The sequence below is a fragment of the Schistocerca gregaria genome, chromosome 1, assembly GCF_023897955.1.
Source record: "Schistocerca gregaria isolate iqSchGreg1 chromosome 1, iqSchGreg1.2, whole genome shotgun sequence".
NCBI classification, from domain to species: domain Eukaryota; kingdom Metazoa; phylum Arthropoda; class Insecta; order Orthoptera; family Acrididae; genus Schistocerca; species Schistocerca gregaria.
This window is the reverse complement of record NC_064920.1, coordinates 679,902,524-679,923,995: the sequence shown is the minus strand read 5'-3', so window position 1 is coordinate 679,923,995 and position 21,472 is coordinate 679,902,524. Positions and strand designations below refer to the sequence as shown.

At 36.6% G+C, this 21,472-nt stretch overlaps 1 protein-coding gene across 1 annotated transcript in view; it reads right to left on the bottom strand.

Moving 5' to 3' along the window:
- Window positions 1-256: 256 nt before the first annotated feature.
- LOC126363150 (neurocalcin homolog) overlaps window positions 257-21,472 on the bottom strand; it is a 37,568-nt gene continuing 16,352 nt past the window's right edge. The window contains exon 4 of the mRNA XM_050007940.1: window positions 257-1,208. Within this exon, the coding sequence (XP_049863897.1) occupies window positions 1,014-1,208 (195 nt within the window). The 3' untranslated portion in view covers window positions 257-1,013. The remainder of the gene's footprint in view (window positions 1,209-21,472) is intronic.

Sequence of the window (21,472 nt, the reverse complement as noted above, 5' to 3'; positions counted from 1 at the left end):
TACCCAAAAGATATTCTGTTTCAGGATGGCGTTATTCACTTCCCACTTCTCAAATACATATCGAAGTTTGACAAGGAGTTCTGCAGCTTTCTTGTGAAAAAATGCATGCCAAAATAAGTATGCATAAAATTTTTGTTGAAATGTAGTTCTCTCTTAAACGGGAGGAGCAACCACATCACTGTCCCTTTTCAAGCATCAATATTAGGGACAAATAAATAGCTAAAATGTTTGGTTATGGACAGTATGCTAGTTATGATTGAGAGGCAGAAGTACCTGAACATTTATTTGAAGTTGAACTATTACATAATTGACAGCCAATAAGACAACAATGCTTCAGACTATTCATAACTCACAGCTGTTCAGTTAAGCTTTCTTAAGAAGTTCAGTATAACTACACAGATGCAAGAAAACTAAAGGTGCACAGATGACATTCATACAATGATAATTTCCAAAATTCAAAGATTTGTGAATTAATTCAAGTCAGAAAGACATCAAATACAAAAAAAACAGAGCTATATCATTGAAGGAGTATCAAGGAATGTCATTTTATTTTAAAAACTGTTGACATACATGCACATGTGTGCAAAGAATATGCATGTAATGAACAATTTATTTAAAACATATTACTGATAGAATTTTCACATATTCTAACTTGATCAGAATAAAGAGGGAATTGACACAAACCATCTGCCACACAGGCCACTGTGCCACTTACATGCAATACTGCGCCCATCCATTTAAATAAAACTTCAAAATCACACTAACACAGTTCACCTGCTTCCAATTCAATGGCAGAACTTTATGTGAATGAAGTTAGAAGTTCATTATCATTTTCATGTATGACATGATTCAACAATGGACTTCTTTTGCAGCCCTCTTCTTTACTGAACTCAGTCTGTTATAATCTTTGTACCAAAGCCCATGTTCAAGATTGGGCACATGACCAAGCACAGAATTAAGCACAATTCTGATGATATAAGCCTCAGAAGTTCAGTTACCATCTACCAATCCTCTCACTGTGCTTGTGGATCACACTGCAGTAGTCGGACAATGGACGGGTCACTTTTTGCCCCTTCAATGAACTCATCTAATGAAAGTTTGCCATCCTTATTTTTATCCATTTGACGAAAAATCTTATCTGTTCTTTTTTCAGGTGTTGACTCATCTTCAGGCATTTTCATTACAGAGCCAACCATTTTGTAGATTGCCTGTAAAATAATTAATATATGTGGAAATTATACTGAAAATAAGGCAGAGCAAAATATAAATACTACTACAGTTTTAGCTGTAGATGTGTGAATTAGTTTGAAATACATTAATTGCTACACTGATTTACTTTAGGGTTTCTGGAGAAGTAGAATGAAATGACAAGAAGTACTGTTTTGATGTGCCTGTAATCACCATATTTTTCATTATAATAGTTTTATTTCATCATATCTAAAAGAGGTTTATATAATTTGTCAAAGTGACACACTCATAAGAATTACTTTATCATAAGTATTGTACTTTCTAAGCATAATGGACAAAAATAACTGCATTCTTTTGGTATCTTCATCATCATCAGTTTATAAAAATAATTAAAAATTGATAAGAACACACAAATAAAGTAAAGATTGCACTACAGATGGTGGTAGTATGAATTAGATCACACTAAATACTGAGAGTCTTGAGATGTCTTTTCTACCTCTGTAAACAGTTTTTAAAACGAGGGAGAGAGGGAGGGGAGAGCAGAAGAAATGTTTCACACAAAACCTGTGAGGTAACAAGGCACAGAAAAAGTCACGTTCACATGAAGAACTACTGCCGATGAGATGCAGCTTTTTCAGAATTTAACCAAGTTCTGTTAACAGATGATCTATTGTCCGCCTCCCCACCATGCAATTTTCTTATTAGTCACTAACATACAACTGCATTCTTTCCTCTGCCTTCTACCACAAACCTTTATGACCACTGCCACACATCAAAATAAGATAGTTCATCCCAGAACCAAATATAAAGAACAGAAAAATAGTTGTTTGATTATTCTCATTGTTATAGGAGAAATCTGGTATTGTTTGATATCCCTGAGTTATGCAGCAATGTGAATGACTACTTGGTGTCTTATTTAATTGCACCCATAAATGAAGAGTTTATATTCCTCTTTATTCTGGTAATTTTTCTGTAACCAGATAAAATTCCTTCAACTGCACCTCGTTTACATTCATTGGAAGCGAACAGTCATGTATATTGGCTGTGTTTGAACTGATCTCTGTTCTGTATGTTCTGATACGTCAAAATTAAGCGAAAGAATCATGATATTGTGTGGTTTGTAGGTATCTATTTAAATAAATGCTCCACATTCTGAAAAATCGAGCAACCAGTAATGCTGATCAAGCACAAATATTTAACCAAGTACAGTGCTCCCGGTGTCTATTTATTAGATTTTTCTCAGACTTGACACATCTGAGACAGAGCTGTGTGTAAGTGAAAATGTGCAACAGAAGACCTTTATGTAATTTTCAAAGAATAAAGAGGCAGGACTCCTGTTCAGCCACTGACAAAAAATCAATTAAATTTCATCCTACTTGAGGATTTCGAGAAAGAGTGACTACAGTGAAAGAAAGTATATGTGCCAAGAGCTAACAAAACAAATCTGAAAAATTCCAGATATTTGTGAATATTTACGATTTGGATAATTTCTACTTAAAGGAACAGCTCACTGATTTTCACTGGTGAAGGGGACAGCACATTTCTATAGAATAAATGTTTGACTAGGAATGTAAACCATAAACCATAATACATAAGTCACTGTGTGCAAGAAAGAAAAATGAGAAATAATTTTATTACCCAAACTTTTCAAGAATGTGCTAGAAGGGAAATAAGGGCATTTTTTAAATTTCTATTCAATATTCTTCAAAAAGAGTAGATCTCACTTCTGAGTAGCCATCAAAGAATGTAAAGTTTTTGTAGGAAACTGGGCAGAAGGGCATATGCAAGGTGCCTATTCCAAAACAAACTTGAATTAATTGGATCTTTGACAGTGTCAAATTTGCATACAATAAATATTAATGATACATATAGTGTGAGACTTCAAATAATTATAATTCAAATAAAAGATAAATCAGGGTGAACACTATCCTGGTCTGGAGAGTATAGCCACATGATTTACAATAGTGAAACAGCATCACACAACAGCTTTCACAAACAGAAGCAAAAATAAAATTAACGTCACAAAAAATTAATATGTTGTTAGCATATTGGTACAGCAGCAGAGTATTGCACAGAAACCTTTGTGCATCACATTTAAAAAGTAGGAAACATTACATTCAATAGAAGGACACCATTTGGTTCTTTGGAAGTCAGAGATGACAGCTAAGACAACAAACTTAATGAAACTGTGTACAGGTATCATTTACTGTATGATTTTCAATTGAGAACTCCAAGCAGACAGATCAGATAGAGGTGAACACAAGAATAAATGTTCATACTTTTGTTAACAAAAGGCAGTTGCAACAATTCCTAATCATGGGTTCTGCACTGAGAATGTTCATCCAAAGACATTAAAGTGTCTAAAGTGTCAAGACATACTTTGCCTTAATAGAGTATAACAAATTTTATAGATAGAGGAAACATAAACTTTCTTTTTGTTTCCGCCAGTGTCTTTTGTCATGAATGGATATGAGTTCTGAATAGTTTTCTTTTAATATTATAATTAAGATCCCAATTGAAAATATAAGCATATGAAGGCATAGAAAATTAACTGAAAATGTCCTTTTCTGTTTATTTTATACGGGGCTGCATTGACACGAGTACAAAGAAAAGCTTCTGTGAGTCAGTGGAAGTGCACTTCATGAACAAACCCAGGTGAGATGATTGTAGTTATTAACATCATGGAGTAGTATCTGAGACAGTGAAAATTAAGGTTAGGAAGTGGGAATTTCAAACTCTTCACTGAGCTACTTTCAACCTAAGGGATGCATACTTATGGTCTGTACAGGCGACTGATGGGGGTCAGGTGGTAAAAGGATAAAAAAATCATTGCGAATTTAATGTTCGTGACAAAAGAATGAATATTAGAATTGCAATTCTATAGTTACTCTTGTTTTGTCTTCAGGCAGAAAAAGGAATCAGTTATGTTAAAATATTACAAAATTCTGTATTGTAAATATGACTGAAGTTCCATCTGAAACAAAATTTCTATATACTTTAAGTTTTTTATTTACTAAAATGAGAATAATTTAACAGCTCAAATTTCAAATTATTAATGAATCTTTGTTTTCATACAGAAAAATCCAGTATTCAAAAGTCCAATAAAGCATCATAAGTATGAATTACAAACACTACTGAAGAATTCAAGATGTTCTATTTTGAGGTCACTTCGACACAGCACAATTTGGCGATGAGGACTATTTTACAAATAGTTTTATCACCTTACACCTTTGTGGTCAAGTGACTGAACGAATGTGCTATATCCTGCTACTAGCGCATGTGGGTGTGTGAGTGTGTGTGCAGCAGGTGTAGTGTCACTATACCTATGTACTTAAATCAACCACCAACCATATTAGTGTGGGGCAGCCAACAGAAACCACCAGTACGAAGCGAGCACACAGCACGGTTTCCACCATATAATCTACCAGCAACTCAAGTGTTTATACACATAAATCAACACTAATTCACCCTCACTATGTTCTTTTAGTTTATACTGTTAAACCTCAGTTGTCTTGTGTACTGATTATGTTGCATCTTCTTTACGACTGTTTTGTCTTGTTACTTGTGGAGTTGCATGATTGTTTCTGTTATTGTTCAGTCGCATGATTGTTTCTGTTATTGTTCAGTCGCATGATTGTTTCTGTTAGTGTTCAGTCGCATGATTGTTTCTGTTATTGTTCCGTCGCATGATTGTTTCTGTTATTGTTCCGTCGCATGATTGTTTCTGTTATTGTTCAGAGATTTATGAATTAAGTGATATTTGTGTTACTCATATTAGTTTCATGTATTTCTTGGTTACTATTGGTGATAAGTTTGGAATGGCTTCCTTGTGTGCATTCTTTACGTTTGGTATAAGTTTAGTAATTATGGATGCTGTGTTACTAGGATTGAAAAGCTTATTTTGGTAATGACCACTTTGTCAGCTTCAATTAACAGACAGGGTACCATTCCATTGGTTTATCTATCCATTTTTCCTCTGTATGATGTTTCAGCCGAGGAGTGGGAAGCTTATGAAAAAAGACTCGGACAGCATCTTTTGGCTTATGGTGTGACAGACTCGAATTTGTACAAAGCCTTACTCCCCTTGTGAATTCCACCTAAGGTATATCAAATATTGTGTCAGCTTGCCCTTTTACAAGAACTGGCTGCTCTTACTTTTGATCACATGTGCAGTTTATTGGCCAACTAGTATTGCACACAAATATTTCATAGCAGCAGGAGCCAAATTCTACTGATGTTGCAAGAAACCAAACAGGGCCTGGCCAGCTGAACTTCATGGTCTTAGCCCTAAGTGTCAATTCATTATTAATGCCTTTAATGATCTTATGCAGTATCAATTGGTGTGTGACACAATTATCTGTTTAGCTTCAAACAAGGAATGCACCAGAAGGTGGTAACCCTCTTTGGCATACATTTTGCAAGTAGCATAATCCTTTGAAATTTCTCGGGCAGTGGGAGACCAATATGAGAATGGGGTGATGTGGCATACGTGCCCACTAGGATGAAAGATAACTTGCATCAGGAAGACAGTTGTGGCAGTAAATATGTGGGCCCTGTGCCGAGCAGAACAAGGCTGGCCCAAGCAGTCATGACCACCACAGCATCAATGTCAGCATTCACCTGTATCTGTCTTGTTCTTTCTATTTTGTCAAGCATGAATGTTTGGTGTTTTCTAAACAACTGGCTATCTGTAATGCTTGCCAGAAGAAAGGGTACACCACCTCCATGTGTCATTCCCCAAAGGTTACTCAGGATATGGATGTAAAATCTACTGACTGCAATGATTGAGACTTCTCCCAAGTTGGTTATTGAGTCAAGTGTTTCCTGCCAAGTGTTTGGGCCACAGTTCACACAGATGCTGCAGTGACATGATTGAATTTCCAAACTTATGTGAGCTCAGACTTGCCACCATTGACACTGACACTGGTCATGCAGAAGTTGGTCAGTTATAACAAATAAAATACTGCGCTTTTGGGCCAATTTACAGCATCTGCCTCTTACAAGTCAGAGGTTCGTTCCATTACATTATGGTGGTTAGTGATGAAGGTGTTGAAAACTTGTTCGGAATGGATGTGATTCAGGCATTTGGATTTTCCATCACTCACATTAGTTGTCCTGTATATCGCTTAATTCGCACCTACTGTAGGATCATTTTGTTTTGTTACATGTGGAGTCCTGAAGAGACTTATTTCTGTTATTGTTCACAGATTTATGATTGGGCCATATTTGTGTTACTTGGATTGGTTTCATGTATTATTTGGTTACTACACAATGCTTAGTGAATATAACAACCTTTACTGGAAAAATCTATTATACTAAAATTACACCTTTTTTATAGATGGGTTTCTAGTGCTGGAGCTATGACAATATGCTGGTGAACTATGATATTCAGCTATTTCTGTGTTGACAACTTGGAACCACAGCCAAGAGTCATTTTACAAGATTTCAGTTATGAGAGCTTGTTTTCATCTTGATCACTAGGCAACCACAAATAAACACATCTCTTGCATTAATAGTAACTGCTTTGAGTTGGTTTCTATATCTAGGAACAAGAGGCATAAATTCAGATAACACAGAAGAAGTATTGTTAAGCTGTAGTAACACTGTTTCCTTAGATGTGATGATCAGGTACACTGTGAAACAGCGAGGAATGTTACAGTTTTGTCATTTGATTTGACTGGAATTTTTAAGGATTTTTTCTCATAAATTGGTCTGGTAAGCTTTGCTGTCTTGAATGTTGTTGCATAAGAAATTAAGACAGTTTTCTTACTCTAATAACACAATCATAAAGATTTAAACTGAATATTTAGTTCAGTCATAAGTTTTCAGTCAACTTTAATACTGTCCAATCTGTTCAACTTTCAACTGATATAAGCAGTTGTTGGAGCCACAGACTTTCTGGCATTTCACAGACTGAGACTGAAAGTGGAAGTAACTGATGTCACTTGAAGTAGTTGTGGCAACACTATGCCAGACAGTACCTAGAGTCAAAGAGGGACAAAGATAAATAAATACTTTTTATCAGTATTGTATGTGCAGAGTCACATAAAGTTCAACTTATTTGTAAGCGGTGTGATAATGTGCCCCCCCCCCCCTCCACCCCACCGCTTACTTTCTCTCTCAGATAATGTGGACTTAATTGACTGATGGAAAGAAGAGGAAAAGAAATTCAAAGTGGGCAGTGACAATAAAGGCCTTTTCTGTGACTGTAAAGTTAGTGTATGATCGTGTTCCATCTGGTACTTAATGTATAGTGGTATGTTAATTACAATAGTTTGTGTATTCTGAGGAGCATTCAGGGCTGAATTAAAATTCATTGAATCTGATGAAGTATCAAACTGATTTATATCAAAATATTCGGAGCTTTTTGGTTAGATGGTCAAAACAACAAAAGTGGTGTATTGCAATGGAAATTATTATATGCAGAAAAATTTGGTTGTATGAACAATCTGACAGGGATTACAAAACAAAATACTGGTCATTAGGAACTCTGAAACACTGAAGACTACAACTACAGGCTGACAAAAATGTGAAGGATCCAGAAAACATGGCTCGATGCCAGTTTAACTTCATACATGTACATACTATCAGCGAGTATGTAAATGATTACAGTTGGAGCTGTCTGTGAGAAGTACAACAGCCACCAGAATGCAATAATATCTGTGTTTAGCACTGTTACCAGGTCTGGCGGGGGAGGGAGGGGGGGGGGGGGGGTGGTTGTTTGGAGGAAAGAGACCAAACTGCGAGGTCATCTGCCTCATCGAATTAGGGAGGGATGGAGAAGGAAGTTAGCCGTACCCTTTCAGAGGAACCATCCCGCCATTTGCCTGGAGCGATTTAGGTCTGGCAGGGATTGGATGGGATGTGAACAGCATTCGATGTTGACTGACAACTGTGAGATTAGATGTCGCATGGTCATGTGAGACAGTGTTATAAGAATCTCACAGAGTTGGAAAAAGGGCCTCTGACAGATGTGATTCAATAATTCATATCCACCACCTTTTACTCATATAAATAACCGAAATTATTCTATGCAATACAAGGTGCTGTCAAGGAGAAACTTTTTCTGTTTGTTTTCAAATTTTACTTTGCTGCCTGTCAGACATTTTATATTACTGGGTACGGCATCAAAAATTTTAGTTGCACCACTGCACACCTCCTTTTGTGTTAAAGACAACATTAATGTGGAGCAATGAATGTCAGTTTCCCTTCTGGTATTGTAATTACGTAAATCGTTGTTCCTTTTGAACAATAATTCAGGAAGGTATAAATATACTGTAAATCAGTGTTCTGAATGTCCAAGTCCTTAAACAGGTGTCTACAAGATGATCACAGATGAGCAACACATATTATTCTTACACCACATTCCTCACCAATAAGCCCTTTCCATCTTAAAGATGAGTTACCCAGAACATTATTCCATATGACATTATTGAATGAAAATATGCAAAATACGCTAACTTATTGATTTGTCTCTTCCCAAGATTTTCAATTATTCTAAGTGCAAATCTGACAGAACTAAGTTGTTTTAGGAGCTCGCAGAACTGAATATGTTTTGTTTATTTAAAACTGAGACTGAGGCTATGCATAGAAAACCAGTCAATGATGCTTTTAAGAACGCTGTTTACTGTTTCTTCTGTTTTTGTTTGTATGCTTGGATTGATTGTAATATTAGTGTAATCTGCAAAAAGAGCTAATTCTGCTTGTTGTACGTTAGACAGAAGATCAATTACATGTATGAGGAGCAATAGAGGACCTAGTATTGAGCCTTGGGGAATCCCATACACGATTTCTCCACAGTCAAAATATTGTCCCTCAACTACATTTGCTGAATTACTAAGTATAATTTTTTGCATTCTTTTGGTTAGATATGACATTATCTATTGGTTGGCTATACAAGGGTAAGTCAATTATTATCCGCAATTAAGTTATATTTTGGTTTATTTTGATGGTACTGTTGTTTTACATTGATGATGCATGTTTTGTTTATTTGTTGTTATATCTTTGCAATTTTCAAGCTGCTAGGTTAGTTTGATTGTCGCTTCCGCACTATTAATCATGGCTGCTTTGCTTTCTATTTGCACCAAGCAACAGCAATGTTCAGTGATCCGTTTTTTGTGGTCAGTAGGCATATCACAGGCCAAAATTCATCGAAGACTTTCAGTATAGTATGGGAACAGTGTTTTGCCACAATGGAATGTCTACAAATGGAATGAAAAATTCTTAAATGGTCACACAAGCGTTAGGCACGATGAAGAAGCCAGACGACCATTTACCACCACAAATGAAGAAACCATTGAGCATTCACATGAAATGATTCTCTTAGATAGACAATTAACTATTGATGAAGTGGCACATCATCTGCAAATTATTCACAGTTCTGCCTACAAGATCATCCACAACAGACTTGGGTTTCATAAAGTTTGTGCAAGATGGGTCCCAAAACACAGTTGTATAAACAAACACGCTTGGACATCTACAAAAAAACATTTGGATTGCTATGGTAATGAAGGGGATAACTTCAGAGACAAGATCATTACTAGTGACAAAACACTGATCCATCATTACAAGCCGGAGAGTAAATGGCAAAGTATGGAATGTAAACATCCAAATTCACCATGCAAGAAAAAGTTCAAGACCCAACTGTCTGCAGGAAAACTGATGCTTACAGTTTTTTGGGGTGCAGAAGGTCCAGTACAGGAACATTATGGGGAAAGGGGTACAACAATAAACAGGGTACATTGCAGTGAGATGCTTACTGCCAGACTAAAGCCTGCAATTTGAAGCAAATGCCGAGAATTGCTGTCAAAAGTGTTGTGTTGTTGCACGACAATGCCACTTTGCATACTGCTGCCCACACTGCTGAAATGCTCCAGAAATTCAAAGTTGAAGTACTGAATCATCATCCATATAGTCCCAATCTTGCTCCTTCTGACTATCACTTGTTTGGTCCACTTAAACAGGAATTAAGGGGCCGTTCATTTGCCTCGGATGAAGCAGTGAAAGAAGTGGTGCATTTTTGGCTCACAGCTGAACTGAGAACCTTCTTTTATGAGAGCATCAGGAAGCTAGTACAATGGTGGACCAAGTGCATTGAAATGCAAGGAGAGTATGTCGAAAAATGATGTACTTGTAAGTTTCCTATTTGATTACAATAAAATTTTATAACTATTTTGCAGATAATAACTGACTTACTCTTGTACATTAAGTTTTAATGAAAGTTTTGATGGAAGAAGAGAAGTTTGTATAGGGGGTCGGAGAGTGGAGATGACATGGTTGTGATGGCAGAGTGGGTAAGAGAGATGGAACAAATGTTATATGATCTAAACACAAAATTAGAAGAACACGAAATGAAAATTAACAAGAAGAAAACGAAAAGCGTGGTAATTGGAGGAAAGGGGGGAAAATGCTGTGTGAAAATAGGGGGAGAGGAAATAAAGCAAGTGAATAACTTCAATTACTTGGGAAGCGTAATGATTGATGATATGTATTGCTCAACAGAAATTAGGAAAAAAATTGCAATGGCAAAAGAAGGATTCAAGAGGAAACAGAAATTACTTAGTGGGCCACTAAACAAAGACCTGAGGAATAGACTTGCCAAATGTTACATCTGGAGCATTGCACTGTACGGTGTGCAGACCTGGACATTGAGGAAGGAAGATGAAAGAAGATTGGAGGCACTAGGGATGCGGATATGGAGAATAATGGAAAAAGTGAAATGGGAAGACCAAGTAAGCAATGAAGAAGTACTAAGAAGAGTTGGAGAAGGAAGAAACACATTGAAAGTCATCAGAGAGAGAAACTGGAACTGGATTGGACATAGTTTGAGGAGGGGCTGTTTACTGAAGGAAGGAATAGAAGGAATAGTGGAGGAAAAAAGGGGTAGAGGAAAAAGAAGACATCACAAGCTGGACAATATCAAAGGGGAAAAAAAATTAAGAAATGAAAAGACTGGCTACGGACAGACAAAAGTGGAATAGGCTTAACCCATGACAAGACCTGCCATAAGGCAGAATACACTACTACTACTACTACTACTACTACTACTACTACTACTACTACAACTACAAATTCAGTCCCACTAAACTTTATTTTCTAGGAGAATAGTATCATTCAGGCAGTCAAGTACCTTAGAGAGGTCACAGAAAATACCCAACTGGTGCTACTTTAGTATTTAATACTTGTAAAACTGAGTGAGTGAACAAGTAAATGGCATTCTCAGTAGAGCAGTTCTTCAGAAATACAAACTCTGATTTTCTGAGAATATTATTGTCGCAGAAGTGAGATACAATTATAGAAGAAATAAATTTCTCAACTATTTTGGAAAATGATGTCGCAGTGAAACAGATTTCTGGTTATTGACATCTCTCCTATCACCTTTCTTAAATATTGGTTTGACAACAATATCTTTCAGTATCTCCGGAAAAATGCCTTCAGTTAGTGATGCATTATAAATTTTAGATAAGACAGAATTTACTATATGGGAACAAATCTTTAGTACTCTATTGGAAATGCCACCAAAACCAGATGAGTACTTATTTTTGGGAAAATGTGTAACTTTCTTAATTTCAATGTGTAACTTTCTTAATTTCAGAAGGAGAAGTTGGTGACACATCCATACAACTGAATTTTATGCAGGCTACATTTTCAATATACTGTTGTGCTTTTTCTCTTGAACTATGTGTCCCTATAATTTCCACTATATTTAAAAAATGATTATTAAATATATTTTCTACATGCGACTCATCATTTATAGCCCATTAATTCTCTTCAATAGTGACGTTATCCCTTTCTGAGGCTGGTTGTTCTGTCTCTTGTTCCTTACATTCCATATGGCCTTAAGTGTGTAGTCAGAACTACTGACTTCTGACATTATGTGCACTTTCCTTGATTTTTAACTAATTTTATTAGTAAATTTGAGCAGTTTTTGTAACATGCAACTACTGCAGGATCACTACTTGTTCTGCCTACAGATACATTTCTCTTTTCCTTTCACATGATACTTTAATGCCTCTAGTGATCCATAGTTTTTACATGGCTTTTCTGTGTCCTTACTGATTAGCTTATGTGGAAAGCTATTTTCACATAATGATATGAATTTATCATGGAATACATTAAATTTTATGTTAGCATTTGGTTCATTATAAATTTCATCTTAGGTAATATCTTGTGGTGTATTTGAAAAACATTTGTCCTGGAGTCATTAATTATGCTAACTGATTTCACCTGAAGAGTGTCCATACTGTAAGGCACTATGTTATTTATCCTAACAAACTGAACATCATGATCAGAGAGAGCATTTATTATACTGGGTAAACAGTTATTTTCCTGCTTTGAGCACCACCAAAGGAAAAATTATCAGCTGGCGTCCTACTGTCTTTACCTACCCATACTGGAAGGTTAATCACTGAGATCAAACTGCAGGATTCAAATAAGATCAATTCTTTTATCAGCATCCTTTAGGAAATCCACACTGAAATCACCACAGATTATTATATGCTTGCTGCTGCCAGACAAATAACACTATAAAGACTCCATAAATAGTTCAAAATATCCCAAAGGGTATCTATATATTCCACAATGAAATCTTCACTCTGCAGCAGAATGTGCGCTGATATGAAACTTCCAGGCATATTAAAACTGTGTGCCGGATTGAAACTCAAACTCAGGACATCTGCCTTTCGCGGGCAAGTGCTCTACCAACTAAGCTACTCATGCCCCATCCTCACAGCTTTAATTCCACCAGTACCTTGTCTCCTACCTTCCAAACTTCACAGAAACTCTCCTACGAACCTTGCAGAACTAGCACTTGTAAAAGAAGGATACTGCGGAGACATGACTTTGCCACAGCCTGGGGGATGTTTCCAGAATGAAATCTGCACTCTGCAGCAGAGTGTGCACTGATATGAACCTTCCACACAAAGTTCTTCTCTCCCTCCACTTGTATCTACTATTCCCTCCCCTTCCCCACCCACTTCAGATTTCTGCTTCCATTCAACATGAGAGTTGCATCCTGTCTGAACTGCTGGAGATAGTGACCATGTGTGTGTAAGGTGTGCTAGATGTGTGAATGAATGTGTGTGTTTCCTTTTCTGAAGAAGGCTTCAGCCAAAAGCTAAATGTGTAACAGTTTTGTTGTTGTGCCTGTCAGCAACTCAGTGTATCATCTTTAAGGTAATTAGCAATCTATCTCTTTCCCTGCATTGTTGTTATTAACGATTAAATATGCTTACTTGAATAAAATAAAATAATGAATAACTTTTTGGTTAGTCCAATACCACCACTTTTCTTTGATGCCGCATAAAATCACTTCTTCTAGATTAACCAACATTTTAAAAAGAAAATAACAACCTGAGAACCCAACCACAATTCAAATGTAGTAGTGTGTTTACATGCCACAAAAACTGATTGCGGCAGCTGAAAACTAGCAAAAACAAAACTGCATTTCCAGAATCACTGTTGTTGTATTTACATAACCAACCACAAGCTGTATAGGGATATCAGTTTACAAACAAATGGATTTGGGAGCCCTTATAGCAAATCTGTACCAAAGGGACCGTCTGCCCCCTGTAGCTGAGTGGTCAGCTCAACAGACTGTAAATCCTAAGGGCCCGGGTTCAATTCGCGTCTGGGTCGGAGATTTTCTCCCTCAGGGACTGGGTGTTATGTTGTCCCAATCATCATCATTTCATCCCCATTGACGCGCAAGTCACCACAGTGGCGTCAAATCGAAAGACTTGCACCAGGGTATCGGTCTACCTGACGGGAGGCCCTCGTCACACACCATTATTATTATACCAAAGGGACCCATTCAATAGTAAATTACAATACAGACTCTGCTTAATGAAATCTATAACACTATTTATTTTTCAGCTATGTTTTTTTCTGAAAACTGCAAACCTGATGTTCAAAAAGGTAGCCTCTGGGAGTACCAAATTGTCAGGGAACATTTTTTTGAAATTTCATTCCTTTTCATATATTCTATAGTAGTTTGGAAATCCATTTCAAGAATATTAATTATCCTTAAAATTCCAATTGTTTCTTTCATCAGTAACTGGCATATATTTATACATTTTGCAGTATTTGGTAAAAGAAATTTCATCCTAAAATTAGGTTCAAAAATAAATAATTATTTTATTTCTATGAATTTTGTTACATCCTGAATATTTTTTGTTAGTAAATGCTAACCCATGCTTGCAGTGAAAATATATCACTATTGCTCATAATCAAAGATTTGTTTGTAACAAATAAAACAATCAATTTTTGACAAAATAATTTAATTGGATAGATAAAAAAATCCACGCATCAAGCAGCGACAGAACACACACATAAAATAAGGTTATAATTAGGCAAAGTTTTGGAGCCAGTGGCTCCTTTTTCAAGCAGAAGGGTTGAAGAGGAAGGAGGAGGGGTGAAAGAAAAAGACTTCTTTCCTTCCATCCCATCCAGTAAGTATCCCCTGACCCACGATTCTGAGTGACTTTCCCAAAATCTACCCATTTTTCTTGACCTCTCCAGTCCTTTCCTTTCATACCTCTTCCTTCCCTTTCAACCCTTCTTCTTGGAGAAGGAGCCACTGGCTCTGAAGGATTTCCTAATTATAACCTTCTTTTATGTGTATTTCTGCCACCACTAGTAGATACTTTATCTATCCAATTAAATGTCTTTGCTTGGTTTTTCAGGAGTATGCCTGAGGAGTTTTGGAGAGAGAACAGTCATATTGAGTCAAGTCTTGAACTCACTTTCATGTACGTTGGAGTCGAAGTTTACTTGTTGGACTGATCACTGTGAACACTGTGTGTAATGTGAATGTCAATTTTTTTATAATTCTACAAGTATGAAAAACAATGCAATCTCAACTCTTATAAAATCAGTGACTATTTAAAATCAACTCTCTTTAGGAAAAATTTCTAAAAATTTAAAACATAAAGTTAGAAAAGTTGGACTTGTCAATAAACTACCATGTTTTTTCAACTGCATATTAACATCTTCACAAAAATTCTACAATCCTCGACCTTCATCATACCAAAATACATATTCTGACAATGAGCTGAGCCATATATTCTTCTTATAATCAAGTTGAGTATTAAAATTGTTTATGTCTAAATCAACAAACATTACAGGAATTTCTATTCTATAGTGCCATTCGCCATAACATGATGTTATACATTTACATCTCAGATAGTTCTGACAAAGGGACATTAAAATTTTTATTATCAGTCTGCCAGGAAGTTTCAAATGCATGATTGTTAACAGCAAACATCTTTCACAAGTGTTGAACAAAATGTATAGAAATCTTACAGTTGTGGCACCTATGGAACCTCCCTCAGCTTGGCACCCCAAGTGGTGGTTTGTGTTGCTTGGGTCCTAAAGTAGCCCTGGATATGAGGGAGACACCAAGATACTGAATGCAATCTTGCATCTGAAGGTGGACCAACAAAAATTCCAAACTAAATTTTGTGCATTATTTAGGTAGAGGATAATCCTGAAGGAAAATAATACTGGCCTCAAAGATTTCTTGTCACTGCTTCCTCTAAGGTGGAGTTGCCAAAAAACATATTTTTTGTGAAAAAAACATAATGAAATTATTTTGTGGACTGCTATTTGTAGACAATAGTTACATATGAAATTCATGTTTCATCATCTGAAACAAAACGAAAAGCAGAAAAAGCCTGTCCCACCGCTCCTTCTGTATAAAGGAAGTTTATATGTCAACTTAATAATTTGTGAGTATCCACATCTTCACTATATCAATGTCTCTTTTTTTTCCTTAGGTTACGTTAGGAGATTAAAGTGCTTCATACAAATTGTGACAATTTTCTGCAGTGTTATTGCCTCCTGCATTGAGAAACCTGATACTTGGCTGCTTATCATTGTATCTGGGCTCCTTAATTTTCACATATACCGTAACACCTAATTAAATATCAGGGAACTACAGAAAACTGATGATAATATGGAATTTACTGCTCCAACAAAGCAGCTTGACGAAGCACTGGGCACTGTAATAATTTACCTCTTACATTGACTGCATTTTGGTCATTAAGTTGTGTGTGTTTTCATGCAATAACATCATCTACATCCACCTCTACATATATATTCCACAAGACACTGCATAGTGCATGGCGGAGAATACCCTGTACCACCACTGGTCCTTTCGTTTTCTGTTCCACTCAAAAGCAGATTGACTGTCTATATGCCTCAGTATGAGCTCTGATCTCTCTTATCTTATCTTCATGGCTCTTACATGAAATGTTCATTGGCAGCAGTAGAATCAGTCTTCAGGTTCAAATGCCAGATCTCTAAATTTTCTCAATAGTGTTCCTCAAAAAGAACATTGCCTTCCTTTCAGGGATTCCAATTTGAGTTCTCAATTCGTCTCCATTCCATATGTGTCATTTGAGCCTACTCATAACAAATCTATCAGCCTTTTGAGCCTACTCATAACAAATCTATCAGCCTACCTCTGAATTTCTTCAATTTCTTCCTTTAATCGAACCTGGTGCAGTTCCTAACCACTTACGCAGTACTCCAGAGTGGGTCACACCAATTTCCTGTGTATATGGTCTCTTTTCCTAAAATTCTCCCAGTAAATCAAAGTCGACCATTCGCCTTCCCTACTATAATCCTTATTTGCTTGTTCCATCTCATATTACTCTGCAATGTTACACCTAGCTATTTAACAGAAGTTATTGTGTCATTGGAAAACACTGCTAATGCCGTATTCTAACATGATAAGTTGTTTTTCCTATTCACCTGCGTTAACTTACACTATTCTACATTTAGAGTTAGCTCCCTGTATCACACAACTATAAATTTTGACTAATTTGAAATCAGAGTTTACAAGAATGGATCAAAAAGTAGTGTAACAAAATCTCTTCTTGAAAAGGTTTAGTAAAAAAATCAAAGAAATGCACAAAGCTACTATGGCAACAGTAAATATTATTTTTTCACATAGTCACTATGACTATTGAAGCAAATGTTTCATCAGTAAACCATTCTGTGTTGTGACTGGCAAGGAAAAAATCATGGTTTTGGTCTAGGAACCAGTTAACAACAGCCTTCTGGCATTGTTTCAGCAGTGATAACTGGCCAGGTGCTTCTTTAATGGTCTGAGGGTGTGAAAATCATCTGGTGTGAGATCTGGGCTGTATAAGGGTGTTCCAGTACAGTCCACTGATCATGCTGGATCAGAACACGAATAACTAAGCTTGTATGAGGTGGGGATCTATTGAGCATCCTGAATGCAAACTTCCAAATCATCTCCTGCAACTGTTCCAGCCTCACAAGATAAGTGGCAATATTCCTGTTCTGAGAATGGGGGAGGAAAGAAATCAGCAGCGCATCCTGCAAGTCTCGAACGACTGTGCCCTTATCTTTCTTCAGTGATACTACCATTATGACCTTCTTTTAATGAGTAGTGGGGTGTCTCCACGATACTGATGCACATCATAATGATGCACCCACATTTTGTCCCCAGTGATGATACAATGCATATAACTGAACACCCTCTATCTGAGACCACATTAAGTTATGAAGAAACAACCCCATACACTTTGCTTCATTCTCATGTGAGAGTTGCCATGGAAGCCAACGTGAACACATGTTTCGGTAGTCCAATGTGTTGTTCACAAAGTACACTACACTGTCAAGGAAGTTGTTCAGTACATATGTAATTTGCTTCACATGAATGTGACAATAGGTTTGAATCAATGCTTCAACACATATTCTCATATAAGGTGGGCTTGCTTGGTCACCCTAACCTTTACTAGTCTTGAACAACTGTTCTGACTTTATCAATTTCCTGACACCAAAATCATACCTGTTTTCATGACATTACACTTGCTCCATGAACTTCCACCAGTTGCAGATGAATTGCAGCTGTAGAAGTTTCCTTTAAATGCAAAAAAACTTATTACACTTCACACACTCTCTACTGAGCATCCATCCATCCACACCTCTAGCCTGACACTGTGTTTCACCAATGGTGTTTGATAGTTTTGATTATTTCTGCTATCCAGACATCGAATTTATATCAAAATGGATATTTATACAATTGTGATAGCTTGTTATCTTACTTTTTGAACCATCTTCAAAAATAAAAGATAGGATTCAGTTAAAAATGATACTTTTATTCAGCATCAACTAAAGTCCTGACGTTCTTTATGAGTAAATGTCATGAGTTCCTAGTTGTAAATAAACTTGTGCTTATGCACTTTATGTCTAATTAAACTTGACATTGTTAATTTTATAGCATTTAAAACAGCTTATTTTGACGTTAATGCCTATTTTAGCTTTAAAAGCCTAAAAGGTACTTATTTCTTTAATCTAACATAAAAGTCTCGCATATTCAAATATATATCATCTTTGCCTCCACACTTCCGCCTCGACTGACACCTCTGCCCAAACTCTTTGCCTTTACAAATGTCTGCTTGTGTCTGTGTATGTGCAGATGGATGTGTGTGTGTGTGTGTGTGTGTGTGTGTGTGTGTGTGTGTGTGTGTGTGTGTGTGTGTGTGTGTGTGTGTGTGTATATACCTGTCCTTTTTTCCCCCAAGGTAAGTCTTTCCGCTCCCGGGATTGGAATGACTCCTTACCCTCTCCCTTAAAACCCACATCCTTTCGTCTTTCCCTCTTTCCTGATGAAGCAACTGTGGGTTGCAAAAGCTTGAATTTTGTGTATGTGTTTGTGTTTGTTAGTATCTCTATCAAGATACCAACGCTTTCGTTTGGTAAGTTACATCATCTTTGTTTTTCACAGAATCCTGGCTACTGCATGTTTCGACAAATAAAGGTATCCATATGCCTTGATCTGACCACAGACTGTAACAGTCACACGGTTCCAGACTGTAGGCCCTTCTAGTTGCAGTGCATCAATAGTTCAGCAGAAGAAAATACCAAAAACACCTAGTTCAAAGCTTAGTAGTATAAGACATGTGACAGATGGAAAAATTGTATTCTGCCAAGCATGCAAAAATGAAGCTAGTTATTATGCTTTTATACTTCTTAGTTTTCCTGCCATTATGGAACTACAAATTTCCTCTGGCATATTTTGAAACCAATGCATTTGTGAAACATATTTTGCAAATACTGCTTAAAATAAAACTAAGAGACACTGGAAATCAATTGTTCACTTTTATTATAATTTTTTAAGTTTCTGAGTTCAAATTTGATACAAAGGAAAAGTTGTTAGTTGTGTTGTTGTCTTCAGTCCTGAGAGTGGTTTGATGCCGCTCTCCATGCTACTGTGTCCTGTGTAAGCTTCTTCATCTCCCAGTACCTACTGCAACCTACATCCTTCTGAATCTGTTTAGTGTATTCATCTCTTGGTCTCCCTCTATGATTTTACCCTCCACGCTGCCCTCCAATACTAAATTTGTGATCCCTTGATGCCTCAGAACATATTCTACCAATCGATCCCTTCTTCTAGTCAAGTTGTGCCACAAATTTCTCTTCTCCCCAATTAGATCAATACCTCCTCATTAGGTATGTGATCTACCCATCTAATCTTCAGCATTCTTCTGTAGCACCACATTTCAAAAGCTTCTATTCTCTTCTTGTCCAAACTATTTATTGTCCATGTTTCACTTCCATACATGGCTACACTCCATGCAAATACTTTCAGAAAAGACTTCCTGACACTTTACTCTATACTCGATTTCAACAAATTTCTCTTGTTCAGAAAGGCTTTCCTTGCCATTGCCAGTCTACATTTTATATCCTCTCTACTTCGACCATCATCAGTTATTTTACTTCCTAAATAGCAAAACTCCTTTACTACTTTAAGTGTCTCATTTCCTAATCTAATTCCCTCAGCATCACCCGATTTAATTTGACCACATTCCATTATCCTCGTTTTGCTTTTGTTGACGTTCATCTTATATCCTCCTTTCAAGACACTGTCCATTCCGTTCAACTACTCTTCCAAGTCCTTTGCCGTCTCTGTCAGAATTACAATGTTATCGGCGAACCTCAAAGTTTTTATTTCTTCTCCATGGATTTTAATACCTACTCCCAATTTTTCTTTTGTTTCCTTTACTGCTTGCTCAATATACAGATTGAATAACATTGGGGAGAGGCTACAACCCTGTCTCACTCCCTTCCCAACCGCTGCTTCCCTTTCATGTCCCTCGACTCTTATAATTGCCATCTGGTTTCTGTACAAATTATAAATAGCCCTTTGCTCCCTGTATTTTATCCCCTGCCACCTTCAGAATTTGAAAGAGAGTATTCCAATCAACATTGTCAAAAGCTTTGTCTAAGTCTACAAATGCTAGAAACATAGGTTTGCCTTTCCTTAACTATCTTCTAAGATAGGTCATAGGGTCAGTATGCCTCATGAGTTCCAATATTTCTATGGAATCCAAACTGTCTTCCCCAAGGTCGGCTTCTACCAATATTTCCATTTGTCTGTAAAGAATTCGTATTAGTATTTTGCAGCCGTAGCTTATTAAACTGGTAGTTCGGTAATTTTCACATTGTCACCACATGCTTTCTTTCGGATTGGAATTATTATATTCTTCTTGAAGTCTGAGGGTATTTCGCCTGTCTCATACATCTTGCTCGCCAAAAGTCAGGAATGTAAAAATGTAGTATCTTTAGGACAAAGCATGAAGGATTTTAAAAGGATTCACTAAGCTTTGATTTTCTTAAAAGTTTTGAGTTATAACAAAAATTTTTTCAGTGACTTGATACTTGGGAAACTAAAATTGATAAACTGTATTTTATGTTTCTTTTATTTTATTTTTTTATTTTGTGAAAAGTAAGTACCAGCATCCCTTAACAGTACCAAATACTTCTTATTCTCACTTCTATATGGCATCTTGTTTCTTTGTTGCATTAAGTTTTGAGTGGTGAAAAGCTCCACTTAACTGAGCCTAACATTAGGCAAATGTTGAATGAAAATCAAAATTGAAGCAAACACTTTTAAAAAAAGACAGTTGATGAATTCGCCAAAAATAACCGTTTCTGCAGTGGCTTTGTCATATTGTGTTACCAAAAACTCCTTTTCAAAAACTTGAAAGTCCTATTTTCAAAGATTTCCTGAGAAGTACTGCCATCAGTTTGTTGCTGCAGAGTCAACATTGCATAAAACTTAGGTTATTTCAGTATTCACTGACCCACTGCATTGAATCCAAGGTGATATTGGGGAATCTTGCACATGGATTTCTGTTGATGGAACTACTGACAGTCTTGACCAGTACATTGCAAATTTGATTGTTGGCAAGTTGGGCCCAGATGTGGCATCAAGGGCTTATTTTGATTTATTCAAAACAACTCCCAAATG